At 49.1% G+C, this 21,020-nt stretch overlaps 1 protein-coding gene across 1 annotated transcript; it reads left to right on the top strand.

The window, feature by feature from the left end:
* Positions 1-13,910: 13,910 nt before the first annotated feature.
* LOC135878401 (uncharacterized) lies at positions 13,911-20,329 on the top strand. Its single transcript, XM_065404070.1, has 5 exons — positions 13,911-13,970; positions 15,588-15,686; positions 17,316-17,405; positions 18,890-19,074; positions 19,327-20,329. Exons 2-5 carry the CDS (start codon positions 15,599-15,601, stop codon positions 20,182-20,184), a joined length of 1,221 nt encoding a protein of 406 aa, XP_065260142.1. The 5' UTR covers positions 13,911-13,970; positions 15,588-15,598; the 3' UTR covers positions 20,185-20,329.
* The last annotated feature ends 691 nt before the right edge of the window (positions 20,330-21,020 follow it).

Here is a 21,020-nt window from a genome sequence, read left to right on the forward strand (position 1 = left end):
CACAGTGTATTCCGCCCCCACCCCCACCCCAGCAACTCCCATTCCAGGGAGTTCTATTCCCAAAGTCATGGGTGAGACCGTTTTCTCTCTCCTTCATCCTCCACCCTGACCCTTGTTTTTTCTACTTCTCAGCTTGGAAGTCACCAGCCCTAGCCCTACGCTTATCCCATGAATGGCCACAGTGAAAGCAAAGTCCCCTTCTCTCTCCCTCCTGCCTTTTTGTATTTTAGTTTCTCCTCAGTGGGTGGATTTTGCTGTCAGATGGAGAGCGGAGGAGAGTGTGGGAGCAGGTAGGGCTCACTCTGGTAGGCTGGAGGTGCCTGCGCTCATGGCAGGGTGATGTCTACTGGGGGCATCTGTAAAGCAGATCCCCCCCTTCCATAGCTCTTAGCTATGGGTGGGATTGGAGAGAGTTGCCAGAAAGAATCAAAGTAGGAACTCTACAGACGAGGAAGGAACAGTAATGGAGGGTCAGCAGGGGGTCTCTCTGAATATATGTGCCCCCCACTTTGTTATAGAGTTGTCTCTGGTATAACAGCTTCATTTAGAGGCAAGGCTCCTGGGGCTCCATTAAACCCTGTTAAAAGCTTCTCACTATGTCTTCACTTGCTTTGCATATAATGCTCCCACCCAGCATACTGAGCTGGTGAGAATACTGTTCTAATGAGAGGGAGGCTGCAGGTCTGCTTGCAAATCGACCCCCACTGGGGCTCAGAGCGCAGGAGCTGTCTCCCCTCTGCAGAGCTGGAAGAGTGGAAGGGCCCCAGCCAGAAAGTACAGGGCTGAGGGCAAGATGTCAAAGCAAGGGTCCTCCTTGTAGCCCCACCCAAACTGTGATTGCCTAAATGTCCTCCCCTCCCCACTGCCCTGCCTCCTTCCCCTGTGGGCTCACTTCCCCATTAGATTTATTCCCCTCCTCTCCCAACACATGCATTCTGAAGCTTTTATTTCAGCCGCAGCCAGAGATCGGACTCACTCACCCGTTGCTCAAATTCCCCTTTGCACCCCCTGATGAACTACCCACTCCCACCCATGCTGGGACCCAGATGCATGCGTGCATTCATCCAGGTACTACAGCAAACAGTCAGCCAGACACATTCGTTGGCCCCTGATTCTCATTCCCTAATTCCTGTGCTTGGGGGACAGGTGGGCATAGCAAAGGTGGCATTAGTCTATCTTGGAGCTGCTTGTATTCTGGAGAAACAGAGAGGAGCTGGAGTGTAGGGCACTCCAGCCACACCCTAGACCTGCCCCCTATACTAGAGACTGGTAGAAAGACTTTGTCTATGTCAGCATTAGTAGAACCCAGACCTGGGCCCACTCACTGCAGTGGGGCTTCACTGCTGTAAATCCAGAGGCACTGAGAGCAGATTCCAACCCTTACTCTGGAAAAGTGAGATGCTTTAAAAGTAAAGTTTGCTGTAACCTGCTCTGCACGTTCCTTCCCTCCCCTGCCATCTGCAGCTGAGCCATCCTAGGGGGACTTATTGCTCATAGATCGTGAGACACTGGGAACTGTCTTTTCTCAGTTATACCACGCCACCCTCTTTCCAGCAAGGAGCCTGTGAAGCACTCAGCTGCCTCTCTGGATCCTAGGCTGTGACGTGTGGCTCCATCGAGAGAGCAGTATCCAGGATACCCAGAACCAGCAGAGCCAGCCAATCGCAGCCTCTGAGAATCCAGTTCCACAGAGGAGCAGACCCTTCATAACTGATTGAGCCATGCCTGTTCGTTTCAAGGAAACCAGTGGCACTGAAGTTAGCCGGGAGTGTTAAGAGGAAGAGACAGAACAGCTGAGTGCCAGTCGCTGGTGATGCCGTGTAGCACTGCTTGATTTACAAGGACACACAAGGTAAATAATTCTGTAAACTTTGTTTCAGCAGCTCTTGCTCAGTGAAAAGGAGAAACACCGGCAGGATCCATCTCTGTACTTTATGGCCCTGGCTGCTGTAGTATCCGAATGCCTCATAGTTAGGGCTGCAGGTTTGTCATGGTGCAGAAAAAGTAATTGATATCAGGATTTCTCGGATTGTCCGTGACTTCCAGCAGGAAGGCTCTAGGGGGGTTGCTGGCTTGGTGTAGAGAGGAGGACCGGGGCTGGGGTGTGTGGGAGCCCACCCCTCATACACTCCACAGCCGTGGCTCCTGGGTCCCACTGGCTGGGCCTGGCTCCCTGCCCTGGGTTGTGATCTGGTGTGTGGGGATCACAGCATCACCCACTCAAATTTGGTGCTACAGCCCCTCTGTCATGACAGAGGGGCCATAGGGCCACACCTGAGCGATGCTGCGACCCTGTGCACCAGGTTGCAACATACAGAGGGAGGAGCCTTGGTCGAGCTCTGCAGGACACAGGAGCTGCTGCTGCCCATGTCCGGAGTGAGCGTGGAGCAGGCTTGCTCCTCACCCCTGGCCCCCCAATTGTGTCCCTGGAGTCTCCCCTGCTCATCGTGCCAGGATAAGGTTGTGGTGCCGGGGTGAATGGTGCAGCTGTGGGTGGTCAGTCCCCCCTCATTTGTCGAGACACTTTTTATAAAAAATCACAGAGCAGATGCTAAACCCATGACTTTTACTACATTTACCGTGACTGCTCTGTGACAAATCTGCAGCCCAACTCAGAATCGTTAATGGATTGTATCCTTATCCAGTGAGGAAGGGAGGTATTATCCCCATTTTACAGACGGGGAACTGAAGCACAGGGTAGATCAAGTGAATTGCCCAAAGTCACACAGCAGGTTCATGGCAGAGCTGGGAACTGAATCCTGGTCTCCTGAGCCCTGTTCATTAGGTCACCCTTTACACCCCAGAGCTCCACCTGGTTAAAGCAAGCTAGCCAATGGCCTTTGCAGCTGTATTAGCAATGTAAGCAGAGTAGCATTTCAAAATACTGATGTCAGAGAGAGTGACTGAATGTGCTAAGTGTTTTGTGGATTGGCAAGAGAAAGCTGCTGGAATTCTGCTATGTTCTGATCTAATGCTTCTTTTCAAGGGAGAATTTGATCTGGTGTGAGATGGCAAGAGGTTCTGGGCTTTGTTCAGGAAGGGACACTTTGACCACTACTAGCCCCAAGGGAAAACTTGATCACTACCCAGCTGGACACTGCTTGATATTCTTAGAACTGTACAGAGAGACATTCCTAGGAACTAAGGAAAATGACTAGCTGCAGATTTCATTAGAACATGACTCTGGAGAGCAAATTGTGAAAGATGCATCTGCAATTTGGAGTTCATGAGAGATGGAAGTGCCCAGCGCCTTGTCAGGGTTTGACCCTGACTGAGAGAAGATGGTGAGGGCATCCCAAAGTTCTATGGCTAAATGTTGAAACTGGCTGTACAATCCCTTCGTGCCGGCTACAAATTATACCTTGGTCCTTTGAGCTCAGCAGAACAGTATTTGCTTTCAGTTGTACAGACAGCTGCATTGCACATGCATATTGATTTGACATTCATTAAAGCACCCTGAGTGTGATCAGTTTTGCAAGGAAACATTATTATCCTTTCCAAAAATTTAAATACCTGACGGGCTTATGGAAATCCAAGAGGACATTGGAATAGGGCAGACAGGCTCTTCTACAAGCGGTAATGGTCTGGGTAACAAAGGCAGTGAGGAGTGGATTAAAGGAAGATTCTGGCCTTATGTCAGGAGAAGGATGGACCCACCTGGAAGACAGAGCAGTAGTACAGTGCACAGATGTTTGCTGCAGGCTGGCACCCGTTGGGACGGGGATGGACTGCCTCAGTTGGGAGGAAGATCAAGGATGCTGGATTGGGAGGAAGATAAATCTTCCGGCGGGCTGGAAGGAGCAGTCTGTCCCTGTAGGAGGAGGCCAGGAGATGGGGCTGGGAGGGAGATATGGTTAGGGGCAGGGCCGGCTCAGGTTTTTTGCCGCCCCAAGCAGCAAAAGAAAAAGAAAAAAAAAAAAAAAAAGCCGTGATCGGCGGCACTTGCAGCGGCTGCGAGTCCTTCACTCCCAGAGGGACTGAGGGACCCGCCGCCGAATTGCTGCCGAAGACCCGGACATGCCGCCCCTTCCCATTGGCTGCCCCAAGCACCTGCTTCATTCGCTGGCTCCTGGAGCCGGCCCTGGTTAGGGGAAGCAAAACCCATTTGGCCAAGCTGCAAAATGTGAACCTGGATTTAGAACACTGTAAAGTTTGGGGTGTTTGGATCCCAAGGTAGGGAGTGGGAACAGGCTCAGCCCACTGGAGAGAGAGGGATAACTTGCAAAACTGCTCTTTGCTTCTGGCGCTGGATTTCCAATGCCATCATAGGCCTGGGTTTTCTGCATCTGGAGATTTGGTGTGAACGTGTCTCTAGCCACCCTAGTGACAGTTGTAAGACTCCTTTCCCCCCATACAGACTGATTTCGCCGGGGCTGGAAGGCTAGGGGGGTTATGGAAACAAGGCACTGGAGAGTTTAGCATGTGGAATTGCCTAATGTCTTAGACCAGGGGTTCTCAAACTTCATTGCACCTCGACCCCCTTCTGACAACAAAAATTACTACATGACTGCAGGAGGGGGAGGCCAAAGCCAAAGCCCCACTGCCCGAGGTTGTGTGGGGGCGGGGGTCAAAGCCGAAGGCCAAGGGCTTCAGCCCCAGGCGGGGGGCCTGTAGCCCGAGCTCCGCCACCCAAGGCTGAAGCCCTCAGGCTTTGGCGCCACGTGGTGAGGCTCGGCCCCAGCAAGTCTAACACCAGCCCTGGCGACCCACTTTGGGTCCTGACCCACAGTTTGAGAACCATTGTCTTAGACGCTATGACATACGATTTCAAAAAGATATGCCTCCTCCATGGGACTTGCATATTCTGCTGGAGTTGGTCACACACAATGCTGGGCTGGCTCACTTGGACACCTGTGAAACAAAGGAGCCAGTCCTAGTGGAACTTGCATCTCCATGCTGAAGACTCCTGCCGTGTGACAGCACAGAATCAGAGAGGTGTCATGCAGTCATGTCCTGTGCTATGGGAGGCTCCAGCATGCTGTACTGTGAGGAGTTAAAGAAAGCCACATTCACGGATATTTAAATTTCCCCTGAGCACAGGCAGGCTTCCAGGGCTGAATCCCAAAATCTCTCATTCAGTTTTCACTTGGACAAATCTCCCACAGACTTCAGCATCACTCAGGATCTGGCTATTTCTAGACATGATAGCAGATGGACTGTTAATAACTGCAGTCCAGTTAATTTTACCTCTGTTCCACATGAGAAACCTCAGTCGAGTTATAAAATGGTAGGTTATTTAGAGGATTCATAGATTCCAAGGCCAGAAGGGACCATTTTGACTATCTAGTCTGACCTCTTATATAACAGAGGCCATAGAACACCCCCAAAATAATTCCTAGAGCAGATCTTTTAGAAAAACATCTAATTGTGATTTAAAAATGGTCAGAGATGGAGAATCTGCCACAACCCTTGGAAAGATGTTCCAATAATAGGCAAAGAAGCAGGGTGCTCTTTGTGTGGTCCCCTCAGCTGTGGAATTCACTCCCTCCCTGATCTGAAATTGTCTTAGGCCTAGTCTACACTACAGAGTTAGCTCGAAGGAAGCTGCCTTAAGTCGACTTGTTAATGTCTACACTTCCGGGTCCTTTACGCCGACCTAAGTCGCCTCTAATGTCAACTTCTGTAATCCACCTCTCCAAGAGGCGCAGCACTTAATTCGATTTTCATGGGTTGACTTCGAGGTAGTGTAGATGCAGCATTGTGAGTGTAATTCGACTTAATTGGCCTCCAGGTGGTGTCCCACAATGCTCATCTGTGACCGCTCTGGAGATCATTCTCAACTCTGTTGCACTGCAGCCAGATACACAGGAAACAGCCCCTCCCCAGCTAAACCCCAGGAATTTTTGATTTCCCATTTCCTGTTTGATCAGCATTGGGAACATGCCAGCTTGAGCACAGCTGATCATGGAGACTACACGCCTCAAACGCGCTCCAGCCTGGTCTTCACAGGAGGTGGTGGATCTCATCGCTGTGTGGGGAGAAGAGTCCGTGCAGGCAAAGCTCTGATCCAGCAGAAGAAATGCTGACATCTATGGAAAGATCGCTTGTGGAATGGGGGAGAAGGGGTACACAAGGGACACACAGCATTGCTGTGAAAATAAAAGAACTTCGCCAAGTGTACCAGAAGGCAAGGAAGGTGAACAGTCATTCTGGTGCTGAACCCCACACATGCCAGTTCTACAACGAGCTGCATGCAATTCTCGGGGGTGACCCTACCAGTACCCGCACAAGCAACGTAGACACCTCATAGGTGTGTTAGTCTACAGACAACAAGGAGGACAATATGGTGGATGAGGAAGAGGAGGAGGAGGAGAATGGGAGACAGGCGAGTGGTGGATCCATTCTCCCTGAGAGCCAGGAAATATTTTTAACCCTGGAGCCCTGTGGGTCGCAGGACATCACGGTGACCGACCATGATGCCAGGGAAGGCACCTCTGGTGAGTATACAGTTACAATCAAAGTCCAGTTAAACTTTAGCGGGCACACACATTCAGTGGCATTGCATGTTTACTGTGAAGAAAAAGTGAAGTGCTGTGGTTCTCTGCTTACAAGAGGTCGCTCCAGCTACACAGAGGGTAGCCCCCGGAAAAGACAGTTTATGTAGACTGGGATAACCTGGGAATCCTCCATGGATATCTCTAGGAAATTTTCATGGAGGTACTCTGCAATCCTTTGCAGAAGGTTTCTAGGCAGGGCAGTCTTATTTCTTCCACCATGGTAGGACACTTTCCCACGCAACTCCTGAATTAATTCTGCTGGCATCATTGCGGTACACAGCATAGCAGCATAAGGGTCGATACCATTGCTCTACAGCCAAAATGCTTCTGAAATAAATGTAGTCAAACTTTACTAATTCTGGGTCACTGAGAACGAAAATGATGCTTAAAATTGTTGATTGGCTCTAGTTTTCAAGATATGCTATTGGGTCAGTATATACGACCCTTGACTTGGGAATGGCGGAGGATAAGTGAGTTATAAAGGGAAGGGATCTCAATTTAAACCAGAAATGACTAAAATACATCTTTGACTGGATCTATGAATAAATCTATGACTGGGTTTGGACAGTACTTGCTTTTTAGGCAAAACAATGAATGATGCAATCTGAAGCTGGTATTGCGTCATACATGATATGAATTGCATCGTGTTATTCCTAGAAGTCATGGATGATGCAATCATAACAAAGCTTACATCACTCTGCTGAACAAATTGCCCTATATCAGCTCTAGAAATCATACAGTGTTGTGCTCTCTTATTTGTCAGTGTTTGATTTTGCAAAGGGACACATTTCTGTTTAGCCAAAGTGATCAGAGATGCCTCGTACTTGTGTGAACAGTGCAGATAACTTCTGCTATGTTTGTGGTGAAGCGACTTTTGCATCACAAAACTGCAGTATAACCACTATGGTTAAGAAAGCCTATCACCTTTATTTTGGCTGCAAAATTGGAGATCAGGACAAGAGGTGGGCCCCACACATATGCTGCAACACTTGTGCAACAGATCTTCGCCAGTGGTTGAACAGGAAAAGGAAATCTATGCCTTTCGCAGTGCCAATGATTTGGAGAGAGCCAACAGATCATACCAGCAATTGTTACTTCTGCATGGTGCCTCCAGTTGGGAAAGGTGTGTCAAAGAAGAAAAAGTGGACTGTGCATTATCCAAACATTCCATCAGCTATACGCCCAGTACCCCACGGAGAAGGACTGCCGGTTCCTGATGCACCAGAATCATTCTCACTTGAGTCAGACGAGGAAGAGAAAGAGGATGAAACTTCTGGTCCTGAACCATCAATGTCACAGGACCCACATTTTCTCCCATCCTCCTCCTCTGAACCACACCTCATAACACAAGGTGAACTGAATGACCTTGTCAGGGATTTGGAACTACCCAAGAGTAAGGCAGAGCTGTTGGGCTCCAGACTACAGCAGTGGAATCTCCTGGCAGGTGATGTTAGGGTTTCCATGTTCCGTGACCGTCAAAAGGATCTTGTCCCATTCTTCTTCATGGAAGGTGATCTTGTAGCCTGCAACAACATCGATGGTGTGATGGCAGCCCTCAACATCGTTCACGATCCAGATGAGTGGAGACTGTTCATTGATTCATCGAAGACGAGTCTTAAAGCTGTTTTACTGCATAATGGCAATGTTTTGCCATCAATTCCAGTTGGTCATGCAGTCCATATGAAGGAAACCTATGACAACATGAAACAACTTTTGAGGTGCATAAACTATGACCAACATCAGTGGCAGCTTTGTGGCGATTTGAAGGTTGTTGCTCTCTTGCTTGGTCTGCAGACTGGATACACAAAGTACTGCTGTTTTCTCTGCGAATGGGATAGTCGTGCAAGAGATTCCCACTACATCAAGAAAGATTGGCCACTCCGACAGTCATTGGAGCCTGGGAGGAAAAGTGTTCAGCATCCACCACTTGTTGAATCAAGGAAGATTTTGTTACCACCCTTACACATCAAGCTGGGTCTTATGAAGAACTTTGTCAAGGCCATTAACAAAACACAAGCAGCTTTCAAGTACCTCCATGGAAAATTTCCAAGGTTAAGTGAAGCTAAGATAAAGGAAGGTGTCTTTGTTGGTCCTCGGATTCGTGAACTTCTTCGAGATGATGCATTTGACCATGCACTGCGTGGCAAGGAAAAGACGGCATGGAAAGCCTTCAAGTTAGCGGCAATAAATTTTCTCGGAAACAACAAGGCAGACAACTACAGGCTGTTGGTGGAAAACCTCCTCAAGGCATACAAAAGCCTTGGTTGCAACATGTCACTAAAGATACATTTTTTGCACTCTCATCTAGAATTTTTTCCACCGAACTGCGGAGCAGTGAGCGACGAGCACGGCGAGCGATTTCACCAGGACATTGCAACAATGGAGAAACGCTATCAGGGCAAATGGAGCCCATCAATGCTTGCAGACTATTGCTGGACAGTGACAAGAGATGCTCCATTTAATGAATACAAGAGACAAGCCAAGAAGCGCCGAGTAGACACTGAATAGGACTAAACTATGTACAGAATAGTTTTTTGCCTTTTGTTTCATAATAAATTTTATTTATATAACCCTTTTGCTGATTTTTAAAGTGTTACATAAACAGGATAGGTGAAATATTATCATGTAAAGCAACCATAAACACATGAAAAGACCTAGGTTTACAATTTATGATTAAAACTCTACTATCTACACAATATACATAGACATAAAATGTAAAAACTTAAATATCTTAGAAACAGTAGCCAATCAGTTGTTTTAATTGTCATATTTGAATTCAGCACATCAAAATACATAATAAATAGCACATTTTATCTCTGAAGCAGACGACTTCTCAAAAATTGTAGACCAGTGTACCCAGACGCTTGCAGCCTCTCCTTTCTTTCCACCTCTGTTACCCTCAGGAGACCGATATCACATAGGGTCACCTTGGGGAAACGGGGGAAGTTCTCATTAAAAGTGCTCTTACAAGAAAAAAAAAAAGAGCATGTAGACCCCACCGCCCCCATTCCAGATCACCAAACCATGCGGCCACTAATGTTCCTTTACTGTGCTCGGCATGGGTCAGCAAGTAGTTTAAGTGGCTGATAGGGGACTGGGGCCCCACATGTGAGATTCCTCAATTTTGGAGTGAAAACGTCCCCCCCCACACCCCGTTTGTAAACAGCTTCCCATGGGTGCTATGGGGAGGATCGATTGTTCGACTAGCTACCTCTGCTCCCAACAGGAGCCTGCCATAAACTTCATTAAAAGTGTGGTCACCCATGACTTGGGCGAAGGAGTCTACTCACCATGGCCAGAACAGCAAAACGGTGCAGTGAACGGTTACAGATTCTGATTATGTTTTGGCTTGCACCTAGTGTAATAAGGATTTTTTTTCAAATGAAAACGGCCTTGCTATGGAAACATTTTATGCATGTACAATGGTCCCTTTCTTTTTTCTCATGACTGACAGCTGGAAATGTGTCCTTCGGCATGTCCTCAACACCTGAAAGCAGACTTTCGCTGATTAGAAGGGGGAGAAAGAGAACATGGGAGGACATGTTCACTGATATAATGAACGCCTCTGGGACAGCTGACACAGAGCTGAGAGCATGGAGGATTTCATTGTCTGAGAAGTTAGACATGGACATGGAGAGCAGGAAAGCTTACCATGAGCATGAGTGTGCGGTGCAGGATGAGATACTTCAGATTATGATGGACCAAGCAGACATGTTGAGGCATCTGGTTGAACTGCAGGAACAGAAGCAGGAGGGTAGAGTCCCTCTGCAGACCCTGGTGGACAGCCAGCCAGCATCGCCTGGCACAGAATCACCCTCCCCCAAGCGTTCCAGGAGGCATGGGAGAAAAGTCCATTATCCCTTTCACTTAACTCAGGGGGAGGGTACAAGGAACGGAAGGCGCCCATTCACAGAGGAAAGCTCTGCACAAAGTTCCTGGAAGGTGGCCTTTGGCATTCAAAAGTTCTGCAGCCACTGCTCGTCATCCCATACCTGCAAAACGATGTAGTCCCACCACTCAGTGCTTGTTTCACGGGACCAGAAACGGCGCTCAACAGAGTGCAGCTGCTCTGTGACTGCCAGCAGCAACTGTGAATTGTTTTTTTCAATGGCTTGCAGCAGGGCTGCTTGCAGGACATCACTATGTTCCATGCGGACCCTACTTCGGCTCTGGAAATACTGCAGGAGAAGGCGCGAGGTGTTTGAAATGCTCACAGCAAGAGTGCACAACTGAGCAGCCTCCATGCTTCTGGGGTTATGGCGTACGTGCGGCGGTTTTAAGGCGCGAAAACCACTGGGTTGTTTGCCATTGATATGAGGGAGGGAGGACAGGGCATCATGGGATGCCAACGCAATGTTCCCATTCTCCCCTGTGACAATGTTTTGGTCCCATGAGGCATTGCAGAAACTTCCCAAAACACACTGCGGCAAGTTGCACTTTGGGATAGCTACCCACGATGCACTGCTTTGTGAATCAATGCAAGCGCTGCTAGTGAGGACACACTCCATCGAGACAATGAGCATGGTGTGGCCATGCACAATCGACTTAATTAATTCGGAGGCTCGAGGTCGAATTAGATAAAGTCAATTTAATTTTGTAGTGTAGACAAGCTCCTATTTTGACACCATCAGGGCATGCTGCTAGGCTCAAGCTGAGAGAGACTGGGAGAGCTAGCAGGAAGCCATAAAGATCAGATCTATGTTCTTGGCTACTGTCTTATGATTCATTTTAATTGGTTGGAGAGGGATACTTAGAGAAGCTTGTTTATTGAACTGTATTTTTAAAATGTGCCATGGAGCATTTAGAGCAAAGGCTGGAATGTGTGTGTTTATACAATTTAGGAGAATGTTCCCTTTCTTTGCAGGAGTTCTTATCCCATCCTTGCCACAGGCTAGAGAAGTGAGCCCAGGATTGGGAGTCAGGAACTCACAAATTCTAATCATCTATGCCTGTGCAAAGTGGCTGTTAAATGTCACCAGAGCAGCCTGCCATTCTGTCCTTTCTTTGCACAGGTGTTAATTCGTACATAAAGTGCAAGGCAGTGGAGAACTGGGGCCTGGGAGTGTAGAAATATTGTCTGTGTATGTAGAGGTTTTGTGAGAAACAAATCAAGGACTGTTATTCAGTTACAAGTGCATGCTAGAGTGTTCCACTACTTACTATGAGTCACATATTTATTTTATTATTTTGGGTTAATTATGTGTATGGAAATACTTACTAGGGGTAGAAGAATGAAATTAATAAAGTGTACAAGTAAACCGATAATACATGTGGTAACCCTGGACAACAGGGCCTGATATGGTGTTGCCAACTCCCATTATTTTTATCACAAGTCTTGTGATATTTCCTGTTACCTGGTGCTGAGAATCTCAGCTTTGTTAAAAAAAAAAAAAAAATTGCCCTTCATGTTTGTGGAGGAAAGCCTGGACAGTGTGAATTGAATGTAACCTAGAGGTTGAGAAACCAAAAGAAAAAGAAAAAGAATGCAAAATTTATTTGTTCAAAATCTCATGTTTTTAAGCCAATGGTTTATGGGGGTCTGACTCATGTGTTTTGACGGACTGGGGCTGGCAAAACTGCACTGGCAAAAGAGCAAACTTATCTGCATCATTAATACTTATTAACCAGTGTTGTGAACTCTAATGATTTTATGGTGACTTTCATGATGTTGGGTGTTTTTTCTCTTTGTTTCTTTAAAGCCTCAGCTCCTGGACTTATGTGTTTAGGTGAATATCTGAGCTTTAATTAAAAAAAAAAAAGAGAACTAAGTTTCTATCCCTGATGGTTGTAGAGAAGAAGGTTAAACATGAAACCTAATGGCCCCTAAAACAGAAGGCAAATACCCACCCCTCCGAATTGTCTTTTTAAACCTTATGATTTTAAGCCACCTCATGGATTGGCATGGAGGAGCTGGCCAGGGCCAGCTCTAGGCACCAGCAAAACAAGCTGGTGCTTTGGGAGGCACATTTTTAGGGGCGGCATGGCCGGCGCCAGAATGCCGCTCCTAAAAATGTGCCCCGGCCGCCCTAGCTCACCTCCGCTGCTGCTGCCTGGGAGGGAGGGGGAGATCCCGAGCGGCCACGGCGCGCGAAACAGCTGTTTCGCGCGCCGCTGCTCCCCCTCCCTCCCAGACTTGAGAGCCTGGGAGGGAGGGGGAGAAGCGGCGCCCGCGCCGCGGCCACTCGGAGTCTCCCCCTCCCTCCCAGGCTCTCAAACCTGGGAGGGAGGGGGAGATCCCGAGCGGCCGTTTCGCGCGCCGCTGCTCCCCCTCCCTCCCAGACTTGAGAGCCTGGGAGGGAGGGGGAGAAGGGGCGCCCGCGCCGCGGCCACTCGGAGTCTCCCCCTCCCTCCCAGGCTCTCAAACCTGGGAGGGAGGGGGAGATCCCGAGTGGCCGTTTCGCGCGCCGCTGCTCCCCCTCCCTCCCAGACTTGAGAGCCTGGGAGGGAGGGGGAGAAGGGGCGCCCGCGCCGCGGCCACTCGGAGTCTCCCCCTCCCTCCCAGGCTCTCAAACCTGGGAGGGAGGGGGAGACTCAGAGTGGCTGCGGTGCGGGCGCCGCTTCTCCCCCTCCCTCCTAGGCTTGACAGCCTGGGGGGAGGAGGCAGGGCTGGGGATTTGGGGAAGGGGTGGAGTTGAGGCGGGGCCGGGGGTGGGGTAATTAAAAAACGGGGTGGGGGGCGGCCAAAATTGTTTTTGCTTTGGGCGGCAAAAATCCTAGAGCCGGCCCTGGAGCTGGCTCATGACTTTGTTGCTTGGGGTTGGCAGGGCTGTGGTAGTAAGAGCTCTCATGTGGTGAGGAGTGGCTAGAGCACTGGGCAGTTCTTCAGTGAGAATAGGGTGACCCCATTTTCCCATATTATTAGGGCCATGATCCTGGTATTAGGGGCTTTGTCTTATATCATAGAATATCAGGGTTGAAAGGGACCTCAGGAGGTCATCTAGTCCAACCCCCTGCTCAAAGCAGGACCAGTCCCCAGAGAGATTTTTGCCCCCAATCCCTAAATGGCCCCCTCAAGGATTGAATTTACAACCCTGGGTTTAGCAAGCCAGTGCTTAAGCCACTGAGCTATCCCTCCCACCCAGTATATGCAACTACAGCGCCCTCTCCCTGGAAAAAAAAATGTTCTGATTGCTATTAGATCACCCTATGAGAGAGTGACAGTGCAACAGCTCCCAGGGGTGAAGGCAAAGCAAAATAGGACAGAGCAGGGCAGGGGTGGGAAGGAAGGGGCCGCCCCCCAAGACCCAGCCCGGAAGGGAGCGAGCCCAAGTGAGGCAGTGCTGGGAGCCAGGGCAGCCTCTCTTAGAGCAGGGGAGGGAGAGGGACCTGCTTTGTTCCAAAGACTACATCTCCCAGCTGCCCCGGCACGGCCGCCCCTTCTCTCCGGGGAGTGTCCCTTGCACTTGCAGACGAGCAGCGGCTGCAGACTAGGCTCTGCGCACCCCAGTAGGCTCAGTCCCCGGGATTCCCCAGGTAAAACTTCTCGGGGGAGTTCTTCAGAGTTGCTCCGAGCACCAGGGATAACTTCCTGAAGCGGCCAAGTGGTGCTTGGGGAAACTCCAGCGGGGGTGGCTGGGCTGGCTACTGCTCGGGCAGTGGGGCTGGTGGGGGGCTGGGAATGTGTTAGGTGGGGTGAGACTTTGGGGGCTGCATGGGGCGGGTGTGATGGGGCTGAGCCAGCCTGGGCTGGAGTTGAGGGTTGTGTGTGTGTGTGTGATGGGGGGCGGGGGCTACGGTGAATGTTCCCTGCCTGGCCTGGGGGGGTCTCTGCACTGTGGGGTCGGAAGGGAGGGAAGCACTGGGCTGGGAGCTGGTTGTGTGTGTCTTTGTGCTGAAGCTGGGGGAGGGGAATGAAGGGGGTGTCTCCTCTGTACCTCTTTTCAGTCCTGCCTTTCTGGTGGGACAGCAGCTCTCAGAGCAGGGCTCAACTGCCTCATCCCTCCCTGCTGCCTTGGGCTCTCCCCCCCGGGTGTGTTCTGGGGGCACCTGTGGTCTTGCAGGTGTGAGTTTCACTCTCAAGGCAGGCACTGAATTCTGGTTTCTGTGAGTGTGTTTGTCTTCCTGGTTAATTCCTTGGCACCTGCTGTTCTCCTGGTACCAACACTCCTCCAGCCCAGGATTTGCTGCTCTTTATCTTTCCAAAGTTTAGAACGGCACTAGGCTTTTGGATGCTCCCAAAGCCCCAGGGTATTTCTGGCTTCTGCTTTTGGCTTTTTGTTGTTAGTTTTGGATCAGTCTCTTAAAAGTTAAGACACTTGTACAGACATTGCAGTGCAATGCTTTAGAACTGCCACCTTCCTCTTTCCCCTTCCCTTATTACTTTCTGTTGGTCTCCTTTTGCTTTCTCATGATAGTAGCCATTTTCCTTTTTGGGGTTCTAGCGAGAGGGAAAACCTCTTTCTCTCTCCCAAAATCATCTGGGGGGATGAATGCTACAGGTGACAACGTTACAATAGATATGTGGGATTTTTTCACCCTTAAGGTTTTTCTTCTAATTTAACCTCCTAGCAGATGATAAGTAACTAAACCAAGACCCTTGCCTTCTCATCCTTGGCTTTGAGTTACATTTAATGGGACAGATTGCACCCAGTAATGAAACATATAACTAGCCTTGGACAACAAAGTTGGTTCACCATCCTGATTAAATGCTAGATCCATGATTATGACATGTTAGGGGAGATGCTGCTGACTCTATTGTCCAACACCGTGCTGAATGTTAAGTTATCTATGTATGTGCAGCTACTCAGATTTAGATTTATTTCAAATGGGAAGCAGAGCTTTTCTCACCATGCAGAAGAAAAGGCATCTCTAGTTTTAAAAGCTTGTATGTTTCAGATCTGAGCTCATTTTATATATAGCTCCACATTTTGCAAACATCCTGAAATTTGAGGGCATGGCTGCAGCTGGGATTTGATTCAGGCTCTATCTCCATTTTACATACACACTTAAGTGATCTTATCAGAAAAGAGAACCAGTTGTTGTGTGAATTGGCAGCCTCATTCTTCTGTCTCCCAGCAGGCCAGATCTCCCAATGTAAAAGGTGAGCAGTTGTGTTTGTAGGTTTTGATTTCTTGTTTTTCCCTGTTGCAGGCCTGAGGACAATGGAGTCGGTGGAGAAATGGCACAAGGATTTCATAGCCTTCAAGCTTCTGGACAAAAAATGTAACTCAAAGAGGAATGGGGTTACAGGTGAGTGAGAGAAGGGGAAATAGAATGTGGGCCCAGACTCGCCCAACAGGAGTCCCTGGAGCGAAGGGTGTAACAACTGCAGCGACATCAGTCTCAGTTGGTTTCAAATGCTGTAATGTATATTTCAAAGCCTCCTGTATCCCCTTCATGCCACCACCTCCAAAGAAGGCTTGTGGCCTAATGGTTAGGGTGGAACATGGAAATCAGAACTCCTAGGTTCTAGTCCCAGTTCTGGTAATTACTCAAGTGAATGCCCAAAGTCATACCCTAACGTCTCTGTGCCTCAACTTCCCCATCTGCAAAATGGCAGTTACTGACCTACCTCACCAGGGTATTGGGAGGCTTAACCAGCCTTTGGGAGGTGCTCTTGCCATCTACAGTCCTTACAAAAATGATACGATAAAAGATTTTAAGCCAAAAAATTCAAATTAGGGAGCCTAAGGTGAGGCCCCCCCTAAAGCCAAGCATATGGCCACTGGCAGCTGTTTAACTAAAGGTGTGTTTCAAAACCAACTTAGTTAAACTGCTGCATCCCCTGTGTGGACACTCTTATTTTAGTTTAAGGTAAACTGAAATAAACTTGTAGTCTCTTAGGAACAAAGTTATGTGGAACTCTTCTGCAAATTCTTAAGCATGTGCTTAACTTTAAGTACTTGAAGTCAACAGGACTTGACCATAGTGAAGTGTACCACATACAGAAGTGTTTGCAGAATCCTGGCCTAAGAATGCCCACATATGGGGTTTGCACCAGTTAAGCTAAACTAGCATAAGTTTGTATGTACATGACACACAGTGACCCCTGTGATCGCAGTGGGGGATCTGCCTGTGCAGAGGTAGCAGACTCCCAAGGCTTGATACAGCTGTGTGGGTGTGAGGGGAGAGCTCTTCTCTAAGGCTGCCCATCACTTGCCATACCCAAGTGCAACAGGGTAACATGTCATGTCTGATGTATGGTGATCAGCTGCTGTTTTGAGGCACCATAATACTAGAAACAAGGGGATCTATCATGGATGGAGTGGAAGCCAAAGCGTCACACTTGCTGGCCTCAGGAGAGGTGTGAAGATTGTCTGAAAATAGTGTTTGTGTTGTCTGATTCTGAAGTTAGCTGGAAACTGGCGACAACTTAAATGTGTGCTTTAGGGAGGGACTCTGTAATAAGCACGTTATTCCGGGGAAGCTGGTTTTAGGATGTTGTGGAGTAAATTCAGTACAAACCTGATTATTTTAAGATCTCTGGCATGGGAGGTGGGTGGGTTTCAGCTAATTGAAGAATTGGCCCAGTGATCTCTGTTGCCTGCACTGCGTCTTCTAAGCCCTGATCAGAGTGGAAGCAGGTTGCCAGGCCATTGGTACTTGGAAGCATCTGCGCTCTGGATTTGTGGTTTGTACAGCACAGCGAGGAGTTGCTGGCCAGCAGAACATTACCTGTATATGTGGCATAGCCGGGACTGTACTGTACCTATTTAGATGGTGCTTAGTCATAGGCCGTGGCAGGATGCTTGTGAGCAGTTGCTGTCTGTCCTGTGGGTCTATACTTGGAAATACTCTAAATAAAGTGGGGTTTTGCCCTGATACATCAGGTCACTTGCAATGCCCTTGCTAATATGCATGTCCTTCTCAATTTTCCAGGCTTGATTGTAAAGCACCTTCAGAAAACCTTGAAGATGCCCAGCTCCTTGCAGCTCTCCTCCTCGGTGGCTCTCTCCCAGCACTGCACAGGTGGGTGTAGGCGTATGAGATGTTCCAAGCGGCTGCCTATTTTTAAACCTGGCTTTTACACAGCTCCTGAGGAACCATGGAGAGCTGCAAAACAAATATTGAGGAGCAACTGGTTAGCAGGGAAGTGACTGGCCTTGGGGTTTTGTGTGGAGTGCAGCTAGGCTATTGCTCCCTTCTTAAAGATGTATAGAGGGTTTCCAGACGAATAGCCCTGCTGTTATTTCTTAGTGGCTTCATGACCCAGAAAGCTTTATGTCAGTGGTTCGGGGGTGGGAGGCAGGAACGGGCTTTAAAATGTTAATCATTTAAGCCTACTGGGATCTAAATCTGTGCGTCCTGCATGTTCTGTTCAGACGCTTGCCTCTTTCGTTTGTAAGCTCTTTGGGGCAGAGACCGCCTCTGACACAGACACAGACACACACACACACACACCTCTCTGTGTGGGCACAGATTGGTGAATGCATGGTCAGTGCTTCTTAAAGTCCATGGTCTTGGATTGGAAAACCTAACTGTTAACCTGTTGGAGCGAGGTTTTTGGGAGTGCTTTCTGCTGAACTCTGTAGTTGAAGAGTATGTAATTATATCTCAGTTTCTTAGCATGGTAAGTTCTCAGCACAGGGCTGGGTGCTAGAAACGTATGGCTTCTAGTGCTGGCTCTGATTAGAACATCTGGTAGGTGGGAGGCTGACGTTCAGAGGGTTCTGTTACTCAGGTTCCACACTCCCTAACCAGCTGTGCATTAACATAATTAGAGAGAGCTACATGCAGTAGGGTGAGTTGGGGCTTCTTCTCTCCCTCCTGTAGCCTAGCCTCCCTTCATTCCCTCTGTAATCTCTGTGCTCTACATGTGGGGGAGAGTGAAACTGCTCTGTCAGCTTCATTTGTTGCTGCTTCCATGTGGAGTAGAGCATTTGGTGGGGAGGGGTAGTAAGTGTGGCACAAAGTTTTGGCTCATTGAGCTTTTCTGTGGCTTGCGTGACAAGTCCTTTCACCTCTTGGCCTCCGTTTCCTCTTCTCCTTTAAAACTTGCCTTACAGGGATGTGAGGATTGATTAGCGCTAGTGCTTTTAGAGATGCGTGGTACTGCACAGTAAAGCTACTAAGCACTAGCCTCTATGTAACTAAGGGTTGTCAGGAGCCATTGGGTCTGTAATGAAACGCTCTGGAAACAAATGGACTCCAAGCTCAATATTTCATTGTTTCGCCTTCCACAAAGTGGGAAAACCGCAAGCACCCTGACAAATGGACTGAAAGGTTTCACTGTAGCTTCTGAGTCCCTCTGAATCTCCAGCTAAAATGCTCTTCCCATAATTGGTTCAAGCTCTTCTCTCAAGGAATCTCATTATTCCTGCAGCAACAGCAGAACATTAAAGGGAATGTTGAGGAAAGGCTTATTAAGATGCACAGAGCCCTGTCTCTCGACAAGGCAGGTCTTTGTGATGAAAGCACTTTCTGTGCATGGGTCGCTTTCTCTATCCCTGCAGGCTCTTGTCCAAACTTGATGATGAATAGGAATGAAGCGCTCAATCGAAAGCCTGACAATGTATCCCCTGCACCCCAGCTGCCCACTAGGAAACATCGAACGCTCTGCTTTTCGCTCTCATCGGATGGGGATGGTCACTCTGATGGCCTGGTGTCCCAGGGGTGGCGGAGGAGTCTGCAGGCTCAGGTGAGGAGTGATTTGGGTGTGGTTGTGGCATGTGCTCTGTCTGATACAAGGGTAACTGGCTAGTTAGATGTCTGGGCATAGACATTTTTGAGGCTTTTAAGGCCTCTAGTGTAATCTGCTCCTGTGGCAGTTTGATATCTTGGCTGCTTGGCTGGGCCTACTGCCATCTCTGGCCCCTCTGCTGCTCCGGCTGCCCGTGAAGGTCTGAGAGAACAGGGTGCCAGCAGTCTAACCAGTCTCTTTGTCTTGCAGATGGAGCAGGCTCACAGTGGTGGAACTGCCAGCAGCACAGGGTCTCTGGAGCGGGCGTCCCTTTTCTGTGCCTCTAGATCCAATTCTTCCTCTAGTTCTACCTTGTCCAGTCCAGTGGGTCCACTCACCAAAGCCAAATCCTCCAGCCGGTTTTCCCTGTTCTCTCCGCCATCTTGGAACAGCAGCGCCGAGCTGGATTCCAACCCTCTGTCCTGCTCCAGCTCCAAGAAGTCCCGCAACTACAGCCAGAGGGGGGGTGCGAAGCCTGAGGAGCCCAGTGACCCAAAGCCAGGAGGACCGGAATACTTCAACTTCTCGGAGCCCGTCATCGCCAGGGTGATGGACTGCATCTACCTGGGGAACCTCAATGCGGCCTACTGCGGGAGGGTGCTGTGCAGGAACAACATCGACAGCATCATCGACATGAGCAGCCTGCCCAGCAACTGCAGCCTGAGTGTCATTCCATGCACATGCAGCCGAGGAGGGCTCCGGCACAGCTGGTCCCGCCTCAAGGTGGACATCCAGGGCCCCCTGAATGGGGAATGTCCTGCCCTGAGGGAGCCTTGCTTCTGGGACATCAATGAGTGCATTGAAGCCTCTTTGGAGAAAAGGAAGCGGGTTCTCATCCACTGTCTGGATGGCTATTCCCTGGCCCCTACCTGTGTCATCCAGTACCTGATGGTGAAGCATAATATGAGGCTGATGGCAGCTTATGAGTTTGTGAGGGCCAGGTACCCGCTGAACATCCGTGAGTGCCATCGGGATATGCTGGTGGGCCTGGAGAGGTCTCTGCAGCCTGGAGATGTGGACATGGAGCGCTTGAAGCATTCCATGTCCCGGAAGGTAGCATGGACTTAAAAGGACAATGCGGCGAGGGACGGAGTGCTGTAACTGCTCAGTACTAGCCCTGAAGTGGAACCCGAGGCAGCCCAAAAAAAAAAAATAGCCTTCATCTCCCTTAACGTGGTGACTGTAGCTGTTCCATATGGAAAGAGGACAATGCTGGTGCATGCTCTAGAAGCTGTGTGCAAGGCAGGTGGCTATCCTGGGCAGTCGCTGCTGTGGCCATAGTGCAGCAGAAATGGAGTGTGGGAAGGTCTCTCAATCCGTGTAATGCTTCACAAGTCAATCTGGACAAGGATTACTGGGAGGAAACCTCAAGGCACACCAAGGTGTGTGTCAGCAAGGTCCTGAGTTGACTCTCTGTAAAGCAGGGTTAGGGGTAAGACATAGGATTGTTCAGTGATTCTGGACAGGTGTTTCTAATGACCACTGGGTCATTAGACCTCTCCCTACTGGGGATCATAGCTAGGTTCTTATGGAAGGCACCGTGTCTATAGCCAATTCTCTCAACTGTTTTAGGGGTCGGGGGGAAGGGTTATAATTTGGGTAAAGAGAACATGTTAACACCTGAAAACAGGTAGCAATTCTGGCATCAGAGCACCCTTTGGGACTGTGATAACCAGACTTTGGTTTGGTTATGAAGGACATTAAACTAGTGTCTTCTGGTGCCACATTGGATTAATTACTACATGACACACATGGAGCGCCTGTAGTGTGCAAAGTGCTTTCAAGTAGAAGATACAGCCCCTGTGCCCTAAGTGCTTACAGTCTAATAATAGAAAAGATGAGAAGATGCGGGAGGTGAGAAAAAAGATGGGGGCGGGAGGACAAGGGTAACAGCAATGGCAGTG

Source organism: Emys orbicularis, chromosome 4 (assembly GCF_028017835.1).
Source record: "Emys orbicularis isolate rEmyOrb1 chromosome 4, rEmyOrb1.hap1, whole genome shotgun sequence".
Lineage (NCBI taxonomy): Eukaryota > Metazoa > Chordata > Testudines > Emydidae > Emys > Emys orbicularis.

What these genes read in the sequence shown, in the direction of transcription:
- LOC135878401 (XM_065404070.1), top strand. Translation starts at nt 15,599, where the DNA reads ATGGAGTCGGTGGAGAAATGGCACAAGGATTTCATAGCCTTCAAGCTT. An exon ending in AAAGAGGAATGGGGTTACAG is followed by an intron (nt 15,687 to 17,315) that starts GTGAGTGAGAGA and finishes TCAATTTTCCAG; the next exon opens with GCTTGATTGTAAAGCACCTT. An exon ending in GGAGGAGTCTGCAGGCTCAG is followed by an intron (nt 19,075 to 19,326) that starts GTGAGGAGTGAT and finishes TTTGTCTTGCAG; the next exon opens with ATGGAGCAGGCTCACAGTGG.